Raw genomic sequence first — 25,019 nt, forward strand, 5'->3', positions numbered from 1 at the left:
GAGGTAGGAGGCGTGTGCTTCTGCTTGTCTACTCAAGTCTTTCTAGCTGCAGAAAGAAGAGAAAGGTGTGTCGGACTGCAGGATTCCTCCTCCTGTCTGGCTGAGAGGAGGCCAGGGCCAGCTGACTGAGGGGAGAGAGGCACCTGGAGTAGAGAGAGGCAATCTGGTGTGTCTGTCTGTCTCGCAGCGGCTGCCCAGGAGCAGTCCTGGGGCAGTTGTAAGGGATTGGGCCGGGTGGGCAGAGGCGGAGGCAGGGGCACAGGCAGGCAGGCGGGGGCGGAGGAGAGGATCTCTTACACCAGGGGCCATGCAGCTCAGACTGCCACCACCTGTCACTCTTGGCCCCCATTCAGAGGACACGGCATTCTTCCCATGAACTGACTGGGGGGAGAGTGGTGTTGGAACAAGCAGGAAGAGAAAGAGGGAGGGGGCACCTGGGGCCCTGGGGGAGCAGGCTTCTCCCAGGCTTTGCCTGGTATCTCTGGCTTAGACAAGATGTGGGGGGGCTTGAAGAAGAGGGGCTCTCAGGCAGGGCTGAAGGGCAAGACTATGCCCAGACCAGGCTCTGGCTCTGCCTGCATCTCCTGGGGTTCCCCAGAGCCTGGTTAGAACCACACAGGCCCACAGGTAATCACCCTGACCCCAGCGCCCAGCTCGGTGTCCACAAGCCCTGCTCCTGGCCTCTGGATCTGCTTGGAGCATCTTTGGGTAAAAAATGGTCTCGGGGCACTTGCTCAACATGCCCATGGGCCTGAAAGCGCTTTCTTTTGAAAATGTCTTCTTCCTGGGCCCCTGGGGAGACGGAGGCTGCCCCAACAGCTGCCCCAAGATGGTCAGTGCTCTCACGCCCCTCCCCTGAGCTGATCCAAGTCTTTTCAATGGCCCACCTGGAAGGATCCTAGGAGGATCCTAGGATCCTCCACCACAATGGTGACCCAGGGGCCACTCCAGCCCGAGGTGTTCCAAGTGGAGATAGGATGCAGAGAGGTATGATCCAAAGGGCCTTCCATTACCCAGGGGCTATCTGCCCAGAGCCTTTCTCTGTGGGGTGCTTGAGAACTAGCCCCAAGCTGAGTGCATTGGAAATAGATCTGGAGTGGATGTCTGGGTTCAGGTCCTGACTGTGGTGACCCATCCAGTCACTCCAACCCCACTCCACGGTCCAGCTCCTTTAATTATCAAATGGAGAGATCAACTCCTGCCCCCTGTTGAGAGGAGTGGGGAAATGGCTTGAGAATGTAGCACATCTGAATAGTGCGAAATTGTGTAACTGTAAAAAATATGGAGGAAGCTGTGAATGAACTGACATGAAGCAACCTACAAAGTGGGAGCAGAAAAAGCAAGGTGCAGAATAGCATGTAGATGATGCTATCATTTGTGCAAAAGGGGTTAAGATTTATAATAGAGAACATAATATATCTAATATATAAAATTTCCCTTTACACACATAAGGGTTTCTTTGGCAGAATAAGAAACTGGGGACCAGAGGTGGGAGAAAGATATCGCTGCATACATTTTTACTTTTTTATTTGAACCCAAAACTATGTGAACAGATTACTGTTCAAAATGAGTGATGTTTTCTTAAGTGAGCAAATGCTCGGGTTGTCTGTCCAAGGCTAGCAAAAACCAGAGTGGGAGCCCCTTCCACAGTCTTGCTGCCTTGTGTCTGCCTGTCCTCCTCTTCTGACCTGGCCCTCCTCTCTTCCATTTCTCTCCTTCAGCATCTAGTTGACAGCCTGCCTCTTATAGGAAGCAAAAATACTAATGCCTATACAGTACTCATCACACGTGCAGGGCCTCTAAGTGCTCCTGTGTAGGTTCACTCACGTGATCTTCAGAACAACCGGATGAGGTAGATACGATTACAGATGGGGAAACTGAAGCTCAGAGAGGTTAAGTAACTGACCCAGGGCCATCGGGCTTGTAAGGGACTGAGCGGGGATCTGAACCCAGGCTCTCTGAAAGGAGGGGAGCTCCCATTTTTTGAGTGCCTCCTATTATTAGCTTTATCCATATTGTCTTAAAACATCATCTTGATAATAACTCTGTGAGGAGATTTCATCCCATTTTCTAGATGAAGACAGGAGGATCAAAAGAGTAACTTGCCAAAAGTCACTCCACAAGGAAGAGAGTTGGGCCAGAAATGTGCTTCTTTACAGCCCCAAAGTCTTCTTTCTTGCCTAAAATTTCCCAGCCTGTGTCTCACCCCATCTCCCTGCTGGGTACTGGCTTTATGGGTCTCATAGCATTCTGAGGTTGAAATGCTTCCTGCCTGTGCCTATGATCTGGAACCCCAGTCTTCTATTTGGTTGTCCCCACAGGACATTCTGGTTTAGCTTGAAATGTTGGACCCCCTCTTCTGAGCTCCTTCAGCTCCAGGCTGATCTCACCGTTACCACTGTCCGGGAGCCCTTCGAGGGCAGGGGCTGTTATGATGCTCACGTGTCCCCAGCACAAAGTGTCCTTGCCAATCAGTGTCCGATGAATATCCAACTGACTAGCAAGGCTCTGGACCGGGTTCTACCGTGATGGCCCTTGCTGATGTCCTCTCGCTGACAGTGGTTATCAGTACTGATCATTTATTGAGTGAGTGCCCATGAAGGGCCACTAAGGGCTCTGCCAAGGGTTTTGCCCAGCTCATTGGATCTTCACAAAGGACTCTAGGGGCCAAGTTCTAGATCATGTTAAAGATTCGGAAAAGCTCGATGCTGAGAGAGGGTAAGAGGCTTGTCCCTAGAGTCACACAGCTATTGAATAACTTCAAACTACCCAGATTCATATCCAGAGCCACCTCCCAATGAGACCAAAATCCAGGCTGGGACAATATAAGGGGTTTTAATTGCTGCACTTGTTACTGTTATGATTCCCAAATAATAACTAGCATTTCTTGAACTCTCATTAAATGGACAAGGCCCCGTCCTCACACTCCATACTTACCACAGTCCTGCTGAGCAGTGGTTGAGGAACTCTGACAGTGAAACTCTCAGACTAATGACCGTGAGGCTTGGGCAAATGCTTTCCCTAGTCTCCTCATCTGTAGGACGAGCACCTTCTTCACAGGGGGAGATATGTAAAGCATTTAGAACAGTGCATTGGTACCCAGTGAGTGCTGTATAAATGTAAGCTATATCATCCCCATTTCACAGATATGAAGGGAAAACTGAGTCACAGGGCAAAGTCACAGAGTTGGGTTTGAACCATCTGACACAATGCTCAGCTCATAACTGCTCTGCCCCACTGCTCTCTCCCGGAATGGCTGGGAGCATTTAGTGAGAACATGTATGTAGAGTGCTTGGCACGGTACCTGCAGCACTGTGTGTGAGGTCTCCATAATGTGGACACCCAGAGGGCTCAGCTGTCCCTGCAGGCTACTCCACAGTCCCTCACGCTGAGATGAGAGCCTGGCCTGGTTCCGGATCCACAGGATTACCTGCAGCTTACTCGCCCGCCCGCTGGGGCTGAGCTTAGCTCAGCCAGCTGCTCCCTGGGAGTCCCCAAGCTTCTTCTCAGAGCTCCCTTGGAGGTGCGGGGTGGGGGGAGGGGGGCACAGGGAAACCTCCCCCACCCAGCTGGGGGCTGCCAGAGCCCCTGCCCACCCTTAAGAAGGGGCTTTCCCGCCCTGCACCAGCTGTGCAGCCACCCTCCTTGCCTCTACAGGGGCAGGGCAGGAAGTGGGACAGTGCCAGGACCAATTAAACCCGCCAGGGGAATTAAGGTCAGCAGGATGCAGTTATGCCTGCTGGGTTTAACAAGGCAAGAGGGGAGGTTTCTCCAGCCAGAGTTCACGGCTCCTTAGGCCTCTTGCCCTGGAAGGCTCTGCATTCCAGAAGCCTGGGCTCCCAGGCTCACCCATCCCTGGGAGAATTCCTGGGGCGTGGAGGGGTTAACTCCACTCGGGCACTGCTTCCCTGGCTCCTGGAGGAAATAGACCCAGCCAAGAGGCTTTAAAAGGACCGGCTCAGAGGAGACATTTCCTGGCCTGACCCTCTCCCTGCTCGGCTGTGATGGAAAATCCAAGGAGTTGAGCAATGACCTATCTGACTCCAAAGAAAGCAGCCAACTCCCCTCACGACTTTCCCTCCAGTCCTGATATGGGAGCCACTCAGGGCTGCTTTCTCCTGCTCTCTCCCACCTTGGGCCCCTGAGCCTGGGGCTTTGGCAGTACCAGCCCCCGGGGAAGCCCTGGTAAGGCTGCTGTCCTTACTGCGTACCCTGTCCTTCCCTCCAAGGCTGGTAAGCAGAGATGTATGGACATTCTGTGTGGCCAATTGGATGTAGATTTCTCTGGAAGTTCGAATGACACTGTTCCAGCCCAGGATTTGTAGTTTTATCGCTAAGATTATTACTCAGTGCTCTACTCTGTGGCAAGGAATAAACTGGTCACTTTGGGGACACAGAGATGAAACTGGGGAAAAGCTATAGAATCACCATGCAGTGCATTTTAGGTGAAAAAAGACTGTAAAATCATTCATGAAGTGGGTCCTTTTTTGTTGCTAAAAATATTTGTAGAGAAAATATCTGGAGACATATATATGTATACACACACACACACACACACATACAGGTGTGGGAGTAGAGATGATTTTGATGCTTTGTCTGGATTTTGCAAATTTTTTTTTAATGACTATTTGTAACTGTTAGGAGATAAATATTAATTCAAGACATAGTAATATGGATAGATTTCTACAATTCAAGACAGAAAATAAGAGCTACATATGAGATATGAAACACTGTAGGGTCTCATAGGCAGTCTTTGGGACTGATGATCAGGGGTGACTTCTCAGCTGAAGGCATGGCTGCAGCAGGCTTTCTCAGTGCCTAGGCCCCAGAGTTTAAAATGAAGCCTCCTGCAAGTAGGGCCCCAGGAATCTGTCCTTATAACCAGAATTTCAGGTGGTTTTCATGCACACCCCAAATCTGAGAACCCACAAGTCAGAGGGCCAGCTTTGAGGCAGTCCTGAGGCAGCTGGCAGGGTACTTCCAGGACACATATCCTTCTAGTCTGGGCTGTGTTCTCAACCCTGATGCACGTGGGAAATGTCTAGAGAGTTTTCACAACTTCTGAAGTCTGAGCCGCTCCTGGGCTCAGATCATTAAATCAGCGCATTTGGAGTGGGGTCCAGAAAGTTATTTTTCAAACCTGCCCAGAAGATTCTGATGTGCAGTCAGCGTTGAGAGCCACTGCTCTGAGGTTCTCCCAGGGCAGGAACTTCACCTGTTTCCCTGGAATGCACCTGCAAGTTAAGGTAAAGTGGTGCACATGGCAGGTATCCCCTTCTGACTTGTATTGACTGTGTGTATTGTCCCAGTACCTGGGGCCCTGGGGATCAGGTGCCGGCTCAGAACAGACAGGGACCAAGTCAGTAGACCTCATATCCCAAGGACCTGGTACAAAAAGTGGTGCTTCTGATGTTAATAATAACAGCTGCTAGTATTTACTGTGCGTTTACCATGCGCCAGGCAAAGATATTAACTCCTTTAATCTTTATAGCAACATTATGAGGCAGACACTATTATCAGTCCCGTTTCCAAAAGGAAAGTGAGGCACAGAGGAGTAACTTGCCCAAGGTTTCAAAGGTAGGATTCCAGTGGGACCAGAATTTACACCCAAGCTCAGAGCCCTAACTCTTGATTACTATTCCATACCAAAGTAAATGCCTGCTGAAAAATGAATTCATGGGTGAGTGAAGAACACTTAGATTATGTCACAACTTGGTAGCCCCAGGGCCTGACATTCAGTAGGTGCTCTGTAAATGTTGAAGAATAAACGTTCCTACTTTGGTAGGGTACTGGGACAATGAGAAACCAAGACCGGCCCCTCCTTCACTCTTTCTCCCTCTCCCCCATCGCAGCCCAACTTCTCTGCAGCATAAACAGCGAAGCCAAAAATAGCTATCTAATGACGTCAGAGGAACAAGGTCATCTGAAAATTGCCCATGGCCACTGGACACCTCCCTATAGGATCAAGTAGCAGGAGGGTACCCCAGGATGGTGCAGCTGTTCCAAGAACAGGAAACGTCCCAGGAGCAGACTTGAAAGCACCACCTCATGAAGGCAGGGCCCGTGGGGGCAGGGGACAAACGCAAACACAGAAAGAAGCAAAACCCAAGTGCAGAGTGCAGACCCTGGAGAGGAGAGTAACTGGAGTTTATCTGCACTAGAAGTCACTCCCAGCACACGATCCTAGGAAATGGCTCAAAAAGGGGGGAATGCATGTTCTATCCTGGTAGGCTTCCTGGCCTCCATTGTGCTATTTATAACACTTCAGGCTCGTCTGCAGAACTGGGTTACCATATAAGCCAGGGGGTGTATGGCAAGCTCTGAGAGCCTGCTGGGAGAAGAGGGCCCTGTCTGGGATGGTGAGGGGGGTCCAAACAAAGGATGAGGAATGGGCCGGGGCAAAGCACTTCTGGCTGCAGTCACGTGGCACTGTGACCACCTCGGCTATCATTCAGGCCTGCCGAGGCTCGTGACTTAATAATTGACTGACAGCTGCCACATCCCTGATAGGAACGCAAGCATCCAGCAAGGACCCAGACGGCTGCTGGGTGAAACTGAGGAGAGAGAACCTGCTCCCAGCCTCTGGGAAGCGTAGCTGGAGGTTCCCACAGAAATGTCAAGAGTTCAATGAGGGCTACAGCCCAAACTTGCTCCAAAGTCCTGAGTTGTTGGCCCTGGTGGGTGACGGAAACAATCTCTTCTTCACCCATGGGGCTCTTTGATCAAGTGTCACTCAATTCCCAAAAGAGCTAGGCCCTATCCTCCAGGAGCTCCTAAGAATGTCCATCCATCCTCTCAAGGGATGCAACTGGCGTGGTGGAAAGGGCACTTGAGGGCACAGACTTGGGTCCAAATTCTGACTCTGCCACTTACCAGCAGTGTGACTTTGGGAAAGTAACTTAAACTCTGAGCCTCAGTTTCCTCATCTGTCATATGACTTGTTGGAAGGACATATGGAAAAGCATTCTTCCTTCCATCTTTATTTTGGTAATAGAGTCTTGGCTGAGGAGATAAACACTTACTCAACAAATTCAGCAGCTCTCCTGGGTAACACGAACAGGCTGCATAAATGTGACTCCCCAGGGAGCTCAGAGGAGAGGTATGCTCTTGCCCTCCACAGGGCTCTAGTTTGGCCTGCGTGCTGAGGCTCACAGGAGAGAACAGCTGCAGGCTCCCTGGTCCATACATAGGGACCTTTGAGTTGAGAGACCTGCTCTCCACCAGGACATCTCCTGACACAGTGGTCCTCACACTTGGGGGTGCATCACAGACCCCTGCAGGGCTTGTTAAAACACATTGCTGGGCCCCAGGTCCATGGTGTCTGATTCAAGAGGTCTGGAGAATTTGCATTTCTAGTCCCAGTGATGCTGATCTTCTGGTCTGCAGGACACTCTGAGGACCACCGCCCTAGAGAAAAGTCCCCCAGCCCAAGTTGCTGAGCTTCCTAGCCTGCCAATTCCTACCCATTTTCCTGGGTCCTCTGGGTAGGAGGAGTGTTTTGGTATGTATGTGAGGAAAACACAAACACTCAGACCCAGTAGTGGTCAGTACAGCTAATGTTTCAAGGAGAGGGAGAGGCTCAAAAAGTTGTTTAGTGAAGGTGGGCAGATACTGACAGCCCCTCCCAACTCCTACCTGCCTGCCGTGTTGCTTCGCATATTAGTTTTCTATTATGCGAAGTGGTAACAAATTACCACAAGAGAGAGAAAACGGCTAATGGGCAAATAAGAATCAGGGAGGCTACAGTGTAGACATCAACCTCCAGCCCAGTAAGAATGAGATTTCTAAAAGCTCAACTCAAATCCCTCGCCTCTCTTGCTTGCACCAACTCCCACGAGCCTCCTTCCTGAGGAGCGTCCCTGCTCCTCTCGCTGATGGCTGACTAGCAGCTGCTGGCCCTGTCTTGTCAGTTTGTTAGCTTTGGATAAACAGCAGGGGCTTCTGGCAACCCCTGATGACACATACCCACTGACAATTAATATAGTGAATATACAACTCAAGCAGGATCACACTGAGTCACGCTGGCCAACAAGGATGAATAACTGCCCAATGTGACAGTCACCGTGGCTGTCAAGACTTGCTTTTGGGTCATTTTAAAGCTAGGAGCAAATTCTCATCCATGGAGCCAGAGGAAAGATCCTTTCTAGAAACATCATTTTAAACTTCTAAGATAAAGAAATTGAGACTCACGAAATGCAAATGACATGCTCAAGCTACTCTCCCAATCCCCAATCTAGGGTTCATTCCACTAAATAATTTTGTGCCCCTCAGAACCCTGTGACAATTATCTCAAATCAACCCAAGTCCTTTTGACCACAAACATTATAAAAACTGAACTGCAGCAGAGAGAAACAGAAGAGCTGCAAGGTAAGGTGACATCCTGAAAATGCCAACAATTAAAGAACGGATACTAGCAACCTTACATCTTGGAAAAGCCAAGGATGGGAGGGACTTCCTTGCTGTAGTCTGTTAGAATTCACTGAGCATTCTGTGCCGCTTTTAAGTTCCAAGGTCAAGAGAAACATCAGAAAGTATGTGCGTGTGTCAGAGGACATTATTCAGAGGTTAGTCCCCTGGAGTGATCTGGGCTAGATTTCTGCTTCCAGAACAACCCTTGGAAAGTCCTCCTCAACGAGCTAGTACACTGGCCTCCAACATACTTCACTGACGTTCAAATGGAAATCTAGGGGCAGGGAGCTTGCTAGAGGTACCCTCTTGCAGTGACTGAGCAGCTGACTATAGAAAAATATAACTGTTAAAGTAGGGCTAATGTGGTTAGAACAAATTGCCTAGAAAAAGAATCTGAAAATATTCAAGCTGGAAAGAGCCTTATTTATCTTTCTAATTCAATCTCCTCTTTGACGATGTGGAAACTGAGGTCCAGAAAAGGGGAGTGCCTTGCTAAAGGTCACCCCGTGTGCCAGTGCCAGGAAGGAGATTATATTTCCTGCCTCTACTCTTCCCAAAAGACACATCACAGCTCAGCTAGAGTTAAGAAAGACAAAGGGCATTCCCTTTCAAATGTGGTCTGAAGGCTTTGAGACATCTACTGTGTAAGTCTGTCTTAAGATGTAGAATTCTAAGACTTTAACATAACTAGAATTCTCTCCAGAAAGGCTTTGCTAAATGCCAATAAACTTTTCGCTGGGCACCAATCCTAGTAACATTAGCATTATGTCAGCCAAAAGGAGGTTCCCAATTTGCAAATGCGTATGCCAGGATGATGTCATTAACTACGCTTTTGGGAGGGAATTACATTTTCTTTTAATACTTTAATTACAAATATTGACTAAGTGGTTTGAAACAACCATTTAAAGTTTAGAGACAGACATAATACATTAGGGGGACAAAGAAAACTGTCTTATAAATAGCCTAGGAAAATCCTTTGCAAAACAAACATTTTCAATGGGGAGAAACAAACTCTGGACGATGGAACAGTATGCTGCTATTAAAATTGGTATTTACAGAGTATGCAGTAATATAAGAAAAATATTTGAGCTACTACTCTAAGTTTAAAAAAAAGCAGAATACAAAAAACATATATACATAAACAGAAAACCCCTACAATGTAGAAAAACAGACTAAAGTTCTATATAAGAAAATATTATACAGAGAAACACCAGTGTTCAAGGTGGGTGATGGGACCACAGATTTTTTTCTCCTTCCTCCTATTACCAGGTATTTTCTGAATTGTATATAATTAACAATAAATCCCAATTTTATAAACAAAAACATTGCAAAACCCTGTTGAGATTTTCATATAGAGCAAATTCAAAGTCACTTTCTAGTCCCTTAGTCTGTGTAAGAGAGTGTGCCTGTACGCCGTGAGTAGAGGATGTCAGTGCCAGGCCAGAGATTTTTTCATCGTTCCTTACCACCAAGCTTGACAATGCTGCCCTAAACTGCTTTTCAAATTACAATTTACAACCACTGACTATTTAGTATTTGACCCACTGAAAAATACCTCTCCCACCCTTGCTCCTGAAAGAAGCCCTGAGAATACCATCAGTGCCGAAATAAGCTAGGCAACAATTCTTAACCCGTTCACACACCTGCCTGTGAGGTTCTGGGATACCAGTCCCATGGGTTTTGGCAGATCATGCAGGCCAGGTTTTTACTTCCCTTCTGTTTAATAACATTTTAAGAAAAAGAGAGAAGGCAGTTGACGCCTTCAGGTTAGGCTTAGTCTGGTGAAATAATTCCTGATAAAACCTAGTATTTCCCTAAGCCCCTCCAACTATGGTTTCTCCAAGTACAATGTTAGCATTTGTGAAGCCCTTTCAGGAAGCTGATACCTTCAGCACATAAGAGCCACGCTTTGACCGCAGCCCAGCCTCATATTCTCTTGCAAGGAGGAGAAGAGCAAACACCATCAGACATTTCTGTTAGGTCAGTAACCTTCACTACAGCACTAGAAAATAGAGTGGGTATGCAGGAAGACAAAAACAAGGAAAAAGCATGTTTTTGTCCCCAGGCTTTTCTGTAGCAACTACAATGGCTTAAGCTGGATAACAAATTGTCCTCGAATTCTTGGCATTGGAGCAAACATGTCAGCTCCCTGGTTATGCCTTCGTCACTGCTCAAAGTACCACACACTTTAACCTTCCTGCTCTTTCCATAGGCCTCGGTTTGTTCCGTATCCAGGAAACTTTATATGTTGTCTAAACTGAGCACCCCAGCAGGCTGCAAGGCAGATGGTAGCTCAGGATTCAGAATGTTGACCAATTCCTACCTGGATCCACACCACCAAGCTGTACTCAGCCTGCCTGTGCAGAAATAGGAGCTCAGCCTCGTGGCTGACAGCTTTTTTAACTGCTACTCTCAGCAATGAGGAACTTCCCCAGCAGACAAGATTCAGAAGGGAACTGAAAAGGAAGCATATCAAGAGTGACCTAAGGGGATACACAGGTTTAACCAGATACTCAAGCCAATGAACCCCCAAGGCTCAGCTAAGCCAGGAGGAATTAAAAGAGCAGGCTTTGCTGACCTGACCTCGAGCCTTTGGGACCTGAGGTCACTAGGCCAGGACATCTAGACCCCACACCAGGTCTGCCTCCATGTCACTAGATTCTCATAAGAGGCTTCATACTTCAGCCAGGGAGAAAGCTAGTACATGCCTAAGGTAGTGCCTGAACCACATTATTCAATGCAGAACACATATGAAAAGAACAAGCTACAGAGTGTAAATTATGACACTATTTGTTGAAAAATAAGAGGGAGCAGGTACGAATACATATAGGCTGATGCCATCTCTGCAAGGGAACACACCTGGCAGCACCAACTATCTCTAAACCCCTTTGTAGCTTTTGAATTTTGAAAGACATGATATATAACCTTCAAAGAACAAATTAAAATTAAAGGCAAATGCGTAATGCTATAATCTTATTGTTATAAAAAATGCTCTATAAATCTGTGTGTGTACATAAAAAACATTCTGGAAGAATACACAACTGGTAATACTGGGTTACTCCTGGGAAATGGGAGTAGGGGAAGTAAGAGACTTTCGTGTTTTGTTTTATACAGTCTGTACTGTTTTGTTTCCAAAAGGCAGTACAGTCAGCCCTCTGTATCTACAGGTTCCATATCTATAGATTCAACCAACATGGATCAAAAATATTTGAAACAAAAAAGTCCAGAAAGTTCCAAAAAACAAAACTTGAATTTGCTGTACATGTGCAACTATTTATGTATAATTTACATTGTCTTTACAATGATTTACATTGTATTAGGTATTATAAGTAATCTAGAGATGACTTAAAGTATATGGGAGGATGTGCATAGGTTATATGCAAATACACCATTTTAAATGTGACTCGAGCATCCGTGGAGTTTGGTATCCACAGGGGGTCCTGGAACCAATCCCCTGTGGATACTGAGGGATGACTATACTACTTTCATAATTTTTACATAAAAAAAGAAACATCTTTAAGAACTGCAATCTCACCTCCAACAAGAACCTCTAAACTCCTCCTGCAGCATTTTTTCTGTCTCATGTAACTCAATCACATCTTATCCTGTGTTACAATTGTTTGTGTATAAGACTTATCTATTAAATGCTGGAGCAACTGCCACTGCAGTGTGTCCACCACTCAAGCTCCACTTTCCAAGGACAAAATTCTGTGGAAAAGAACTGTTAAAGCATAAAACAGCAGTCAAAACGGGAACAAAGCAATTACACAAGAACAAAATGATCAACCAAATTAAGAGTGAAAGGTAATCTTGTATTAATTAGCACAAACTGTTAGCAATGGGGAATCATGACCAAGTTAAAATAACACTGAAAACAGTCCTTCCCAGCAAGTGTGGGAATTCTAACAATCTGAATGTGCACATGTGCTAGGAGTTTTGCAAAACTGCCAAGCAGATTGTGGCAGCCAGATTTCTCAGTAGAATTCAGTAAATCCTATTAGAGGACATGTTCTTTGTTTAGGAAAATTCCAGGGTGACCTCTGAGTGTTGAAAGAGAAGCTCTCTCTTGGACAAGGCCTGAGGGATAAAGAACCTGAATTTCTCTGTAAAATAAAAGCACAGTTTGAGTTTCAGGGGAAACGGGAGGCTGTCCTAGAAAAATGAAGGTCATGTGAGGTGGTCCGGAAAGAAAGGGCTCAATACTAGACAGGTTGTGCTGAGGAGGAGACCACCAGGAAATTGGGAAATTCTGGGAAGCAAGGGCATCTTAATTTTAAAAGCTATTTGCTCTGAAATAACATAATCCCTCTCTGTTGCCGTAACAGACTGCCAAACAATATCACCCTGATGTGGGTGTGTCCAGAGGGGGCAATCCAGAATGGAGCAAATGGGGTGGAAGGATTCCACAGGTCCATAATTCTCAATACGTAACACTCTTTCTAAAACCCTCAACTTGAGGGCCAGATTTATTCTTCTACCTGAAACAAACAAAACGAAAAATGAATAAAATATATGAGAAAATGATACTAGATGGCAATATATGAATGACAGTGAACTATTAGAGAACTGCTGATACATGGGAGAGAGAAAAGCTACAGAGGAAAGACACAGAGAGGGGATCAAGAGATGAACAGAGAAAAACCAAAGCAAAAGGTGTTCAGAAAAGGAAGTTGTCCCACCCCCACCCAGAGAATCCACAAGAGATATGAGGACTGGGGTAGAACTGGATTTTTCACAGCACAAGGGATGGAGAACTCTATTTCTGTTTGAGGCTGATATCTAAATACCATCCTTATCTACCCCCCCCCCCCCGCCTCTCTCTCTCCCCCCGCGTCCAATCTGTTAGCAAGTCTTGTCAGTTACAGCTTCAAAATCCATTCAGAATCCAACCATTTCTCATCACCTCCACTGCTACCACCCTAGCCCAGGCCACTATCAGCTCTTACCTGGACAACATCAAGAACCTCCTCACTTTCCTGTTTCCAATCTTACATGCCCCCAAGTCCCCATCCTACTCTATTTTCCACACAGTCAGAGAAACATTTATCACCTGACAGAAGAGGACAGTTACTTGTTTATTGTCTGTCTCCCCTTCTAAAAGGTAACCTCCATGAAGTCAAGGTCTTCTATTTCTGTTCATTGCTATATGCCCAGAGACTAGAACAGTGCCAACGTATATATAGTTAGTACTGAATCAATATTTGTTAAATGAACTACACAAGTTGTTATGGAACTGTACATCACATATCTCTAGGAAATGAATAAAGGAACTGCACTTTGTATCACTCTGTGGGCCTTCAGGAGGCCCAGGGATCTGCAAATCACATCTTGCTTTGTTGCCCGTCACTAAATCTACAATGGCTTGTACATAATGGTCACTGAATGAATAAACAAAGGAATATAACATAGGTCTAATATCATATATAGTGCCTAGGCCTAGCCTGGGCAGAAGATGGATGCTTTTATATCTCGTGGCACAGGAAGAGATGACTGGTACAGAGTAGAGTTCATAAACAATATCAAGTCTAAAAGAAAATACACTATTGATAACATGGACCTAGCAAATTCTGTGCCAACTATGAGAAATACAGATATGATTAACATAATTTTTATCTTCAAGGACTAACATAATTTTAGTTATCTTCATCGCTACTAGCTTGTAAACAAGTACAAGTAACTCAGTGGTATAACTGTTCTACTAGAGATATACATAAGAAACATTTGGGAGGCACAAAGAAGGAAATCTTACCTTACCTGAGGAGGTCAAATGGTCAAGGAAAGATTTATGAAAAAGATTTTACTAGAGCTGAGTCTCATAAAGAAGAGTTTACCAGATGAGAAAAAACACGTTTAGAGAAGAAGGCACAGTCTGTTTTGAAGGCATAACAGGCTTCCAGAGTGGTTCCTAGGAGGGAGTTAACAAAATATGGAAGGATATTCTGACATAAGACAGAAAAGTCACAAAGCTCTTTCCTTTAAGGACAGAGCCTATGCTTTTAAAAGTTCCTAGACCCTCTTCTCAAAGTACCCACTTCTCCAATAAGATGTGACCTCCAAAGGGGGACAGATTTAAAAACATCAAATAACAAAATCAGGGAGGGAAGACAAACATATTTATTCCAGTCTAGGTCACTGGAGGACTTAAAACGTGTACTACTCAGCGCCCCCTATTATCATCAGCACCAACAAGGGAAGAACGTGCCTGAACAGCAGGCTCTACCCGAGGCCAGCCGATGGCTGCTGTGAGGTTCCCGTCAGTCAAGTCTCTTCCTCGTCACGCAGTTAATGAGGCTTCCCCCCTCGTAGCGAAGGGCTCCTTAACTCTAAATTCATTTTGCACAGAGAAGAGGAAAGAATCTGACATACTACTGATGGTTCCTCTTTTAATTCATGACTTAAATCCTATCTCAGTATTTAACTATCTTTATTTTCTGATTAAAACAGGAAAAAAAGGGGGGCGGGGGGTAAGGGCAACAGAAATTACACTGTACTGATACAGAGACTTTAAATTCTAGTCAGAGTTAAGACCCATATTAAAGGTCAACTGATGGTTCCAAGGAAATAACTATAGGGAGTCTGGTTGAGACATACATGAGTTGAGTCTCATTATTAGCCACAATAATGTAGGAAAACAGCTCTCAATGAAATTGGAGTCCACACTTGTCAGGCATGGGTAGGAAAAAGCCTGGAGAAATGGGTTCTCTCCATGCCCCTGTGACAAAGAAGGCTCCTGGTTTAATGGGAAGAGTAGCTCCGGTTCCCAGACGGTGTCCACAGCTCAAAGCCCAGTTTAGCAGTGGAATCGAGCGGAGAACTTAGGCGATACAGGCACGGTCAAGGGCTGGTCACTTGACTTGACTTCCACACCCTGGTACCTACGTACTGGATTTGCCTTGTGTACCTGCAGATTGAGAAAAATAAAGTTACCATTGATAAGGATGTTAGAGAACTACACTTATGGGTGTTTTTGCTCCTCTTCTTGAGAACATTTTTGTATAGTTTTGCAAATCCCAGTCACTAATTTGGGGGTTGGTGGGAGGCAACACAGTCTAGCAGCAAAGCACAAGAGCTCTGGAGCTCAAGTAGGTTTCTATTCAGGTCTTGCTGGATCCCTCAGCTTGCACCTATCTCCAGTTTGACTGTTCAGTACCAGGGTATAACGGGGCTGTACTCAATTGCAGCAGAAAGGAGATACATGTTAAGAATTTGCCAGAGTACAGTCTTAAGATTACTGAGTCTTAATATTCACCAAAAGCATGGACAAAAATAAGTAAATAAAATAAAATAACCAAGAAAGGTTGCCAGGAGAAGGCATGGTCCCATCCATCCTTCTTACAGTCTAAAATCAACCCTGAATCAAGCCAGATTAGTAGAGAGTTCTATGATACAGACAATCACAAGAGGCAGGATTCAAGTGCTGAAGAAAAGTCAAAACACTTGAGGCTGGTTTTGTGAGTACATCCAATCAGCATACGGTAGCTTGGATTTTGTCAGGAAGCTAGTCCCTTTAATAGTTTGTCCCTAGAGCCCTCCTGTGGCCAGTCACCTCTACCAACAGCTGTATCAGCTGCTGGCTTAGCACTTTTAGACAAAACCTCAACAACTTACATACTGCTATATTCATCCTTTTACTAAGCATATGAAATTCTATCTAAAACTGTGTTCTTCCTTATTAATGCAGTTAATGTGGCTTGCTGCCCTCCTAGTGAAAGGGTCCTTAATGTGAATTAAGCTTTCTTTTTGGATAACTAATATTTAAATCATTATCTAGTGTTAACATGGAAGGTCACCTGGACTGATATGCACTATAACTCCAAGGAATCTGAGTCAAGTATTAAGAGGAAAATGAAAATATAGTTGTCACACAATTCCCATGTCCTTCCCTACCTATGTATTCTAATTGTAAAACACATTGGTTTCCTTAAGCCTTAAGGCAATAATAAAAAGTTAAATAAAGAGTCCTACAAATATATCACTGTGCACTGGTATAGCACCTGATGTCCTCCTTATTTAGACCCCTGGAAGAAATTCTGACTGAATTCAGGATCAAAGATAAATGTATTTGTTAAATAACTAGCTTGTTTATATCACTTAGCAGATCCATGGATCACAATGTATACATCTTTAGCCTCGTTCACTCCTCAACTTTGTCACCACCCCTGGTTTGTCTGACTTCTCATTTTCACTCAACTTTGATGTATCCTTGGAGGCCACCTTAGATCCTTTCTGGAACAAGGCAAGGTACAGATAAAACAAAACAGACGCAACCATGGGTTAGTCAGTGCTCATGCTGCCCAGTTACCAGTTCTTTCCGTAGTCTGGCCAGCTCCTCCTTCTGTTGCTCTTCCTCCTGTTGCCTGGCCTCCTCCAACTGCTGGGCTTTCTGGGCTTCCACCTCAGCCATTCTCTTCTCCAGCTCCTGCCGCTCCTTGGCTCTCTTCTCAGTGGCCAGCTGAAAAGTTTCTTGAACTAGAGAACCAGAAAGGCCCTCTGAGTACAGAAACAGAGAGAATATTGGTGCACAAGCAAGACTTGCATAAACCTAGCCCCACAGATCTAGCAAGTGATAGATATGCATGGCAACAGAAAGGTGGAGCTCTAAGGAAGCCTAGTTGGGAGAAAGGTGGAGTAAACCACATACAAAAAGTCCTAAAATTTTAAGGACCCCTATAAATCATTGGAAGGGCCCTTATAAATCATCTAATTAGGAGAAAAGCAAGACCTACACAGGTGAAGTAGCTTGCTCAAAACTACACAGTGATTGTGAGACAGATTTAGGAAAAGAATCCCCTTTTCTGAAACACTGCCCAGTGCTTAAGGAATCAAATGTTTTCTATCTAAGGTTTGCTTTAGGGTGAACTCCAGAAAGAAGTCCTGGCTCTCCCTCACTTACTTGCTACTATCTGGGTGGGGAAAGTAAAATTGTTGTTGAAATGCCAGGTGCTTGTTCTATGAATCTGACCCCAACACACTCTACAGATCAACATAGCTGCTGGATTCAATAAAGAGCTAGGGGAGAAAAAATTAGATCCCCTACAGGCAGATGCTTCTGGTTGACACAGCATTGTACCGACACAACTGAGTCCCAGGAAGTCTAACCATTCTGCCCCAATCCCCCAAGAATACATAAAATACTACCAGTAAGGGATTTTTTCTCTCTCTTAGGAACAAAGGGCTCCTGGGAGATGACGGTGTTTGGACGAGCCTTGAAGCAAGCTGCTTCTTTCTGCTGTTTTAGTTCTTCCTCCAGCTATTAGAAAGAAAATCTGTCAGATAAGCAGCCACACTACTTTCCATAACTACCATCTCAATGACTCAAGTTCGAATGTTTCTGAACAGTTTCATCTACAAAGACAGCAGGTGATTTAATCTAAACTCAATTAAAATCCCTTTTACATTAAGTAGATCAGACTAACAACATCTGAACCCACTGAGAACTAGAAAATACCTTTAAGATACTTTTAAGGCCTACTTAACATCACAAAAAATAAACAAGTAGACATTAATATACCCCTGGATATGATCACCTGTAAAGTATTCTCCCTCCCAACCCCCAAAAGAATCTAACCAGAATTTAGTCAAGCCTCTGGATCTGACTATTCATTTATAGGAAATACAGGAGATAGAGGAACATATTAATCAACACGTTGGGAATACAATGAGCAAAATCCAGATTGTAAAACCTATAGGAAAACTCTCGCCACTATTACTCAACATAGTTTTGGAAGTCCTAGCCAAGGCAATCAGAGAAGAAAAAAATAATAAAAGGAATACAGACTGGAAAAGAAGAAGTAAAACTGTCACTGTTTGCAGATAACATGATACTATACATAGAGAATCCTAAAGATGCCACCAGAAAACTACTAGAGCTAATCAATAAATTTGGTAAAGTTGCAGGATACAAAATTGATGCACAAAATCTCTTGCATTCCTATACACTAATGATGAAAAATCTGAAAGAGAAATTAAGGAAACACTCCCATTTACCACTGCAACAAAAAGAACAAAATACCTAGGAATAAATCTACCTAGGGAGACAAAAGACCTGTATGCAGAAACTATAAGACACCGATGTAAAGATGATACAAACAGATGGAGAGATATACCATGTTCTTGGATTGGAAGAATCAACATTGTGAAAATGACTATACTACCCAAAGCAATCTACAGATTAAATGCAATCTCTATCAAATTACCAATGGCATTTTTTACAGAACTAGAACAAAAAGTCTTAAAATTTGTATGGAGACACAAAACAGCCGAACAGCCAAAGCAGTCTTGAGGGAAAAAAACAGAGTTGGAGGGCTTCCCTGGTGGCACAGTGGTTGAGAGTCAGCCTGCCGATGCAGGGGACGTGGGTTCATGCCCCGGTCTGGGAAGATCCCACATGCCACGGAGCGGCTGGGCCCATGAGCCATGGCCGCTGAGCCTGTGCGTCCGGAGCCTGTGCTCCACAACGGGAGAGGCCACAACAGTGAGAGGCTTGTGTACTGCACACAAAAAAAACAAAAAACAAAAAACAGAGCTGGAGGAATCAGACTCCCTGACTTCACACTATACTACAAAGCTACAGTAATCAAGACAATATGGGGCTTCCCTGGTGGCGCAGTGGTTGAGAGTCCGCCTGCCAATGCAGGGGATGCGGGTTCGTGCCCTGGTCCGGGAAGATCCCACATGCCGCAGAGCGAATGGGCCCATGAGCCATGGCCGCTGAGCCTGCGTGTCCGGAGCCTGTGCTCCACAATGGGAGAGGCCAAAACAGTGAGAGGCCCGCGTACCGCAAAAAAAAAAAAAAAAAAGACAATATGGTACTGGGACCAAAAGAGAAATATAGATCAATGGAACAGGACAGAAAGTCCAGAGATAAACCCACGCACCTATGGTCAACTAATCTATGACAAAGGAGGCAAGGCTATACAATGGAGAAAAGACAGTCTCTTCAATAAGCGGTGCTAGGAAAACTGGACAGCTACATGTAAAAGAATGGAATTAGAACACTCCCTAATACCATACACAAAAATAAACTCATAATGGATTAGAGACCTAAATGTAAGACCGGACACTATAAAACTCTTAGAGGAAAACATAGGAAGAACACTCTTTGACATAAATCACAGCAAGATCTTTTTTGATCCACCTCCTAGAATAATGGAAATAAAAACAAAAATAAACAAATGGGATCTGATGAAACTTAAAAGCTTTTGCAAAGCAAAGGAAACTACAAACAAGACAAAAAGACAACCCTCAGAATGGGAGAAAATATTTGCAAACGGACAAAGGATTAATCTCTAAAATATATAAACAGCTCATGCAGCTCAATATTAAAAAAACAAACAACCCAATCCAAAAATGGCCAGAAGACCTAAACAGACATTTCTCCAAAGAAGACATACAGATGGCCAAGAAGCACATGAAAACCTGCCCAACATTACTAAGTATTAGAGAAATGCATATCAAAACTACAATGAGGTATCACCTCACACCAGTCAGAATGGACATCAAAAGAAAATCTACAAACAACAAATGCTGGAGAGGGTGTGGAGAAAAGGGAATCCTCTTTTTTTTTTTTTTGAAGAGGGAACCCTCTTGCACTGCTGGTGGGAATGTAAATTGATACAGCCACTATGGAGAACAGTATGGAGGTTCCTTAAAAAACTAAAAATAGAATTACCATATGACCCAGCAATCCCACTCCTGGGCATATACCCAGAGAAAACCATAATTCAAAAAGACACATGCACCCCAATGTTCATTGCAGCCCTGTTTACAATAGCCAGGTCATGGAAGCAACCTAAATGCCCATCAACAGACGAATAGATAAAGAAGATGTGGTACATGTCTGCAATGGAATATTACTCAGCCATAAAAAGGAACAAAACTGGGTCATTTGTAGAGACATGGATGGATCTAGAGACTGCCATACAGAGTGAACTAAGTCAGAAAGAGAAAAACAAATATCATATATTAACACATATATGTGGAACCTAGAAAAATGGTACAGATGAACCGGTTTGCAGGGCAGAAAGAGAGACACAGATATAGAGAACAAATGTATGGACACCAAGGGGGGAAAGTGGTGGCGGGTGGTGGTGGTGGTGGTGGTGTGATGCACTGGGAGATTGAGACTGACATGTATACACTAATATGTATAAAATGGATAACTAATAAGCGCCTGCTGTATAAAAAAAAAAAATTCAAAAAAAAATGGATGAAAATTAAAAATGAAATTCTATAAGGTCACCTATAACCCCACCATAAATAACTATTATTAACATTTTAGTGTATAACCTCTTTCATATCATATACATGTAAACACATATACTTTTAAAATAAATGGTCATATTATTTATATAAAAAAAGCCTATAGGAAAATCAATCCAGTTTATTCAACATATAAAATGCAAGTAGAGCAGCCTTTAGATTAAAAGGGATTTAGAGATTTATCAAACAAATATAAAATGTGGACCTTTTCTGGATCCTGATTTGAACAATTTAACTGTTTAAAAAATGAGAGATTAGGGGATATATGAATGCTGACTATTTGTCACTATTAAGGAATTACTGTTAATCTTTTTAAGTGTGATAAGAGTATTATGGTTATGAAATTCTTTTAATCCTTATATTTTAAAGTTACACATTGAAGTAGTTTTGGATGAAATGAGATGACACCTAGGATTTGCTTCAAAGTAATCTTGTATAGGCAGAAGTATCCAGTATAGAGATGAGTAGGTAGAAGTGAGATGAAATAAGATTTTCCATGTTTTGATCCCTAGAAAACCAGGTGACAGTTCATGGAAGTTCACTATACTATTCTACTTTTATATATGACTAAATAACTTTAAAAAATCTTTTTGTTATGGAAAATATCCCACATACAGACATTCTATGTCATGGTCCTTGAACGAGAGATTCACTACTGCTTCCAAAGCAACTGTCCTAAGTTCTCCTAGAGAACAGTACCAACAGGGAGCCTACATTTAGTTACTTAAGCAATCATATCTCTTGGGCTTCAAGAGGGATGACTTTCTACAAACAAAGATTAGGCCAGAGCCCCTTTTGGACAGAGTCCAGAATAAGAGACAATATCAATACTGACAAATTTAGGGATTCAGGAGATTTTTTTCCAGACAGGGCAGAATTAGATCCAATTAAACCAGCCAACAACCAATTGACTGTTTTAAATCACCTGTCATCTATAAAGAGCAAATAGCACACTATGTTGCGAAAACAACATACCATATTAAGAATCTATTCTCACCTCTCAGTTTCTTATCAAAGCACCAACAGAAAGGAGTGAACATTTAATGAACAAGTCTAATAACTGGAATAGATGAGATCTTTAAGAATCTCCTGACACAAAAAAAGCCTAACAGTTCTCACATTCCCCAGGTGATCACTTACAGCAGAGATCAGCAAACTTAAGCCGCAAGCCAAATCCAGTTTGCAACCTTGTTTTGTATAGCCCTTGAGCTAAAAATGGTTTTTATATTTTTAAAGGGTTGAAACACACATACACAGAGAACATGTGACAGAGACCACCTGCACAGCCTAAAATAATATATAGCAAACTTTCTTATAGAAAAAGTTTGCTGACCCCTGATTACAGTGACAGCCCCTAAAATAATCCAGTATGTTAGTTCCCAGAAGTTCAGTGTAATGGGTCTACCTATTATAACAAATCAACAATCAAACAATTCACATTTTAGCTGCTCTCCCCAGCCCCACCTGGTGCTTCCAAGTCTGTGCCTTCAGAGCACCTCTTCTGTCAGTCTCAAAGCAGAAAGGCTCAACCTGGGTTGTATTCTTCACCTTCTTCTCCGGCAGGTTAATGGTGTCAAAATGAGGCAAAGGAAGCGCCTTGAATTTGGGCATCTAATAGAAAAGAAAATGTAAGATTTAAGATAAGGCCTTTCTAGCCAGAAAGCAACAACTACTCCAGAATATTTGGATGAATCTAAAAAATAGGAAAGGCCAGTTTTCAAAGCAGCATGGTGTAGCAGAAAGAGTACTGGGTTCAAAAGGAAATCAAGGTTTTCCTCCCAATATTGCCGATGACCAGCAGCATGATCATGGGCAAGTCACTTAAGCTCCTTGTGCCAGAATGGCACTTAAATAGCCTTATGAAGTATAAATAGGGCAAGTAATTTAATGGCACTTTAAATTACTTGCCCTATTTATACTTCATAAGGCTCTTAGAGGGATCAAAGGAAGTCAGTGATTTATAGTTAAAAGTGCAACATAAAAGATTACCTTTGAGGCATCAAAGAATAGTACTATGCTACTTGGAGGAATGGAAACACCTACCTCCCCTTTCTGCAGTTCTTTTATTTTCTTCTCCTTCTGTAACTGACGTTCTTTGTCTCGAGAATCAAAAGAGAAAGGGCATATTTCCACAGTTCTCCCCACTGGGATTTGGGGCTTAAAAGGCATTCCAAAATATGGCACAGGTTGAGCTCTTATCACTACTGGCTCCTCCTCTTCCTAAAGAAAAAAATGCAGTTTAGAAACAAGATTCCTCGCTCTCTCTCACCTCCTCTGAATGTGGAGTCAGAAGACATTATATGAGAGAAGTCATTAATTAAGGCAAGTCACTCAACCTCTCAGGTGTCTTAGCTTCCTTTTCTATCAAAGAGGGGTATCTACCAACTCGCAGGGGTGAAACCAGTGTGAAAGCATTTGATAAACTAACACAATTACTCTTAAAGGATCTAAAATTTTTCACAGGAAGGTTGTAAAAACTAAATGAGATCAAACAGTTTGAATAAAATGAAGAACAGAAGAAAAGTACTAACCAAGCATATACCTTGGCCTCTTCTTTGACCCAGACTTCAGACTCCACTAAAACATGTGACTGGGAGTATTCCCAGTTGCCAAACCCAGAATAGGACCAAGTAAGTTGATTGGATTCAAGCTGGTAACATAAGATTACTGTGTATTTTAGTTTCAAATGAACCTATAAAAAGGCTTATGCCTGAGATCTGCTGTAAAATTACCCTAACTCTGGATATTTATAGATAAAATGGGGGATGTAACAAGAAACTAGCCTGATCAATGACAGTTTATATATTCCAACTTCATGAACCATCACCACACAGTCACCTTTGCAACCCTTGGATTAATGGAGATAGTTAAGGACAGGGTGGATGTAACTGCTTAGTATGAATTTTAAAAGTCCCTCACTGAATGGTGACAATAGCTGGGGCAAAATAGAGTATAGGTCTTGGGAACTTTTGATCCACATTACAACAGGGTGATTTCCAATGCAACAGAAACAAAATAGTTCCAATAAGTTACAACCAGTTACCACTGAAAGCCAAAAGATTCATACCCTTACTAACTACTTTGTTCTTGGAAGAGCAAAAACAGATGATCAATCATTCATACCCATTGTTAAGACAACTCCAGACAAGAGTGATGGCCTTTGTATTCCACCAAATTTAAGAAAGAATAATACTTAGATTGATTATGTAGAAGGAGTAGAAACCCCCATCCCAGGGAAATCACCTCATCTTCTTTGGTGGGCATTCTGATTCTGTTCTTCAGAGCAAAGGCCGGTGACTTGGGGACAGTGATTGGAAGTACTTTCTTTTCAGGAACACCCTGGAAGGAGTAAGCTACTCAATTAGATATCCTAGAACAATCTCTACTAGGCTGCGTGATGAGATCAATCCCTTTCTTAGAAGTTCACATATCAGGAATCAAAAAAAGCTAGTTATTTCAGTATGTTGTTAACTTATCCAACTAAGACTGGTATGTGTTAATGCTCCAAAGGTGGATTAACATGACAGAAGAACAGCAAATAACAAAAACATAGTTTGAGTTACATATTCAACAAAAACAGGATTCATCAAAATCTTTTTTGGTATTTATGAAAAACACTACAAAATAAACTGTCAATATTTTATTGTTTCTCTCCCATTTTATACCCCAATCCCTTAAAAACAAAATCAAAAAGGACTTCCAAATGTTATCTAGGAACAGAATAGATACTGTCCATTCTCTTAAACCTATTCCACATACATCTCTAAAATAAGAACTTATATTTAAAAATATTAACCTCAAAAGGCAAATGGAAAAAAGTACGGGGCAAGGGTTAGCTTAATTTCCTTTTGCCAAATAACTGGACAAAGAACAAGCAGTTTACAAAGATATACAAGAGGCTCAATCTCAATAATTTTTAAAAATATAAAGTAAAATAAAGTATTTTTCACCTACAAGACTGAGTAATAATTAAAAGACTGGTTAATACCAGTGTTGACAGGTGAAGAGAAATGGGCACTCCTATACAGTTGGGTAAGGTACAGAGCACAAATTGGTACAACCTTTAGGAATTAGCTACTAAATCTTTAAATGGTCATACTCTTTCACCCAATATTACATCTCTAGTATTTGATCTCTAGTTTAGTTTTTAGGTATATTTCAATACAGCATTTTTAAATTTAAATGAATAAAAAAATTGCAAATAACCCTATTATCTATCAAAAAAGAACTGGCTAAATCCTTTCTTAAATTGTGGTACATAACTAATTGTGGTACATGACTAATAAGAACCTACTGTATAGCACAGGGAACTCTACTCAGTACTCTGTAATGACCTATATGGGAAAAGA

General features: G+C 43.1%; 1 protein-coding gene across 8 annotated transcripts in view; it reads right to left on the reverse strand.

Annotated features, from left to right (window-relative positions):
- Positions 1–12,200: 12,200 nt before the first annotated feature.
- TPX2 (TPX2 microtubule nucleation factor) overlaps positions 12,201–25,019 on the reverse strand; it is a 60,744-nt gene continuing 47,925 nt past the window's right edge. For 4 of the 8 annotated variants that reach the window (XM_032605969.1, XM_032605970.1, XM_032605964.1 and 1 more), the window contains 6 exons: positions 23,914–24,009; positions 22,714–22,890; positions 22,135–22,281; positions 17,548–17,659; positions 16,712–16,899; positions 12,201–15,310 (listed from right to left, as the gene is read on the reverse strand). In XM_032605969.1, coding sequence (XP_032461860.1) covers positions 15,200–15,310; positions 16,712–16,899; positions 17,548–17,659; positions 22,135–22,281; positions 22,714–22,890; positions 23,914–24,009 — 831 coding nt within the window. In that variant the 3' untranslated portion in view covers positions 12,201–15,199. Of the gene's footprint in view, positions 15,311–16,711; positions 17,660–22,134; positions 22,282–22,713; positions 22,891–23,913; positions 24,010–25,019 lie in introns of all 8 variants that reach the window. The other 4 variants (XM_032605968.1, XM_032605966.1, XM_032605967.1 and 1 more) reach the window with 2 other exon arrangements.

This window comes from Phocoena sinus, chromosome 15 (genome assembly GCF_008692025.1).
Source record: "Phocoena sinus isolate mPhoSin1 chromosome 15, mPhoSin1.pri, whole genome shotgun sequence".
NCBI classification, from domain to species: domain Eukaryota; kingdom Metazoa; phylum Chordata; class Mammalia; order Artiodactyla; family Phocoenidae; genus Phocoena; species Phocoena sinus.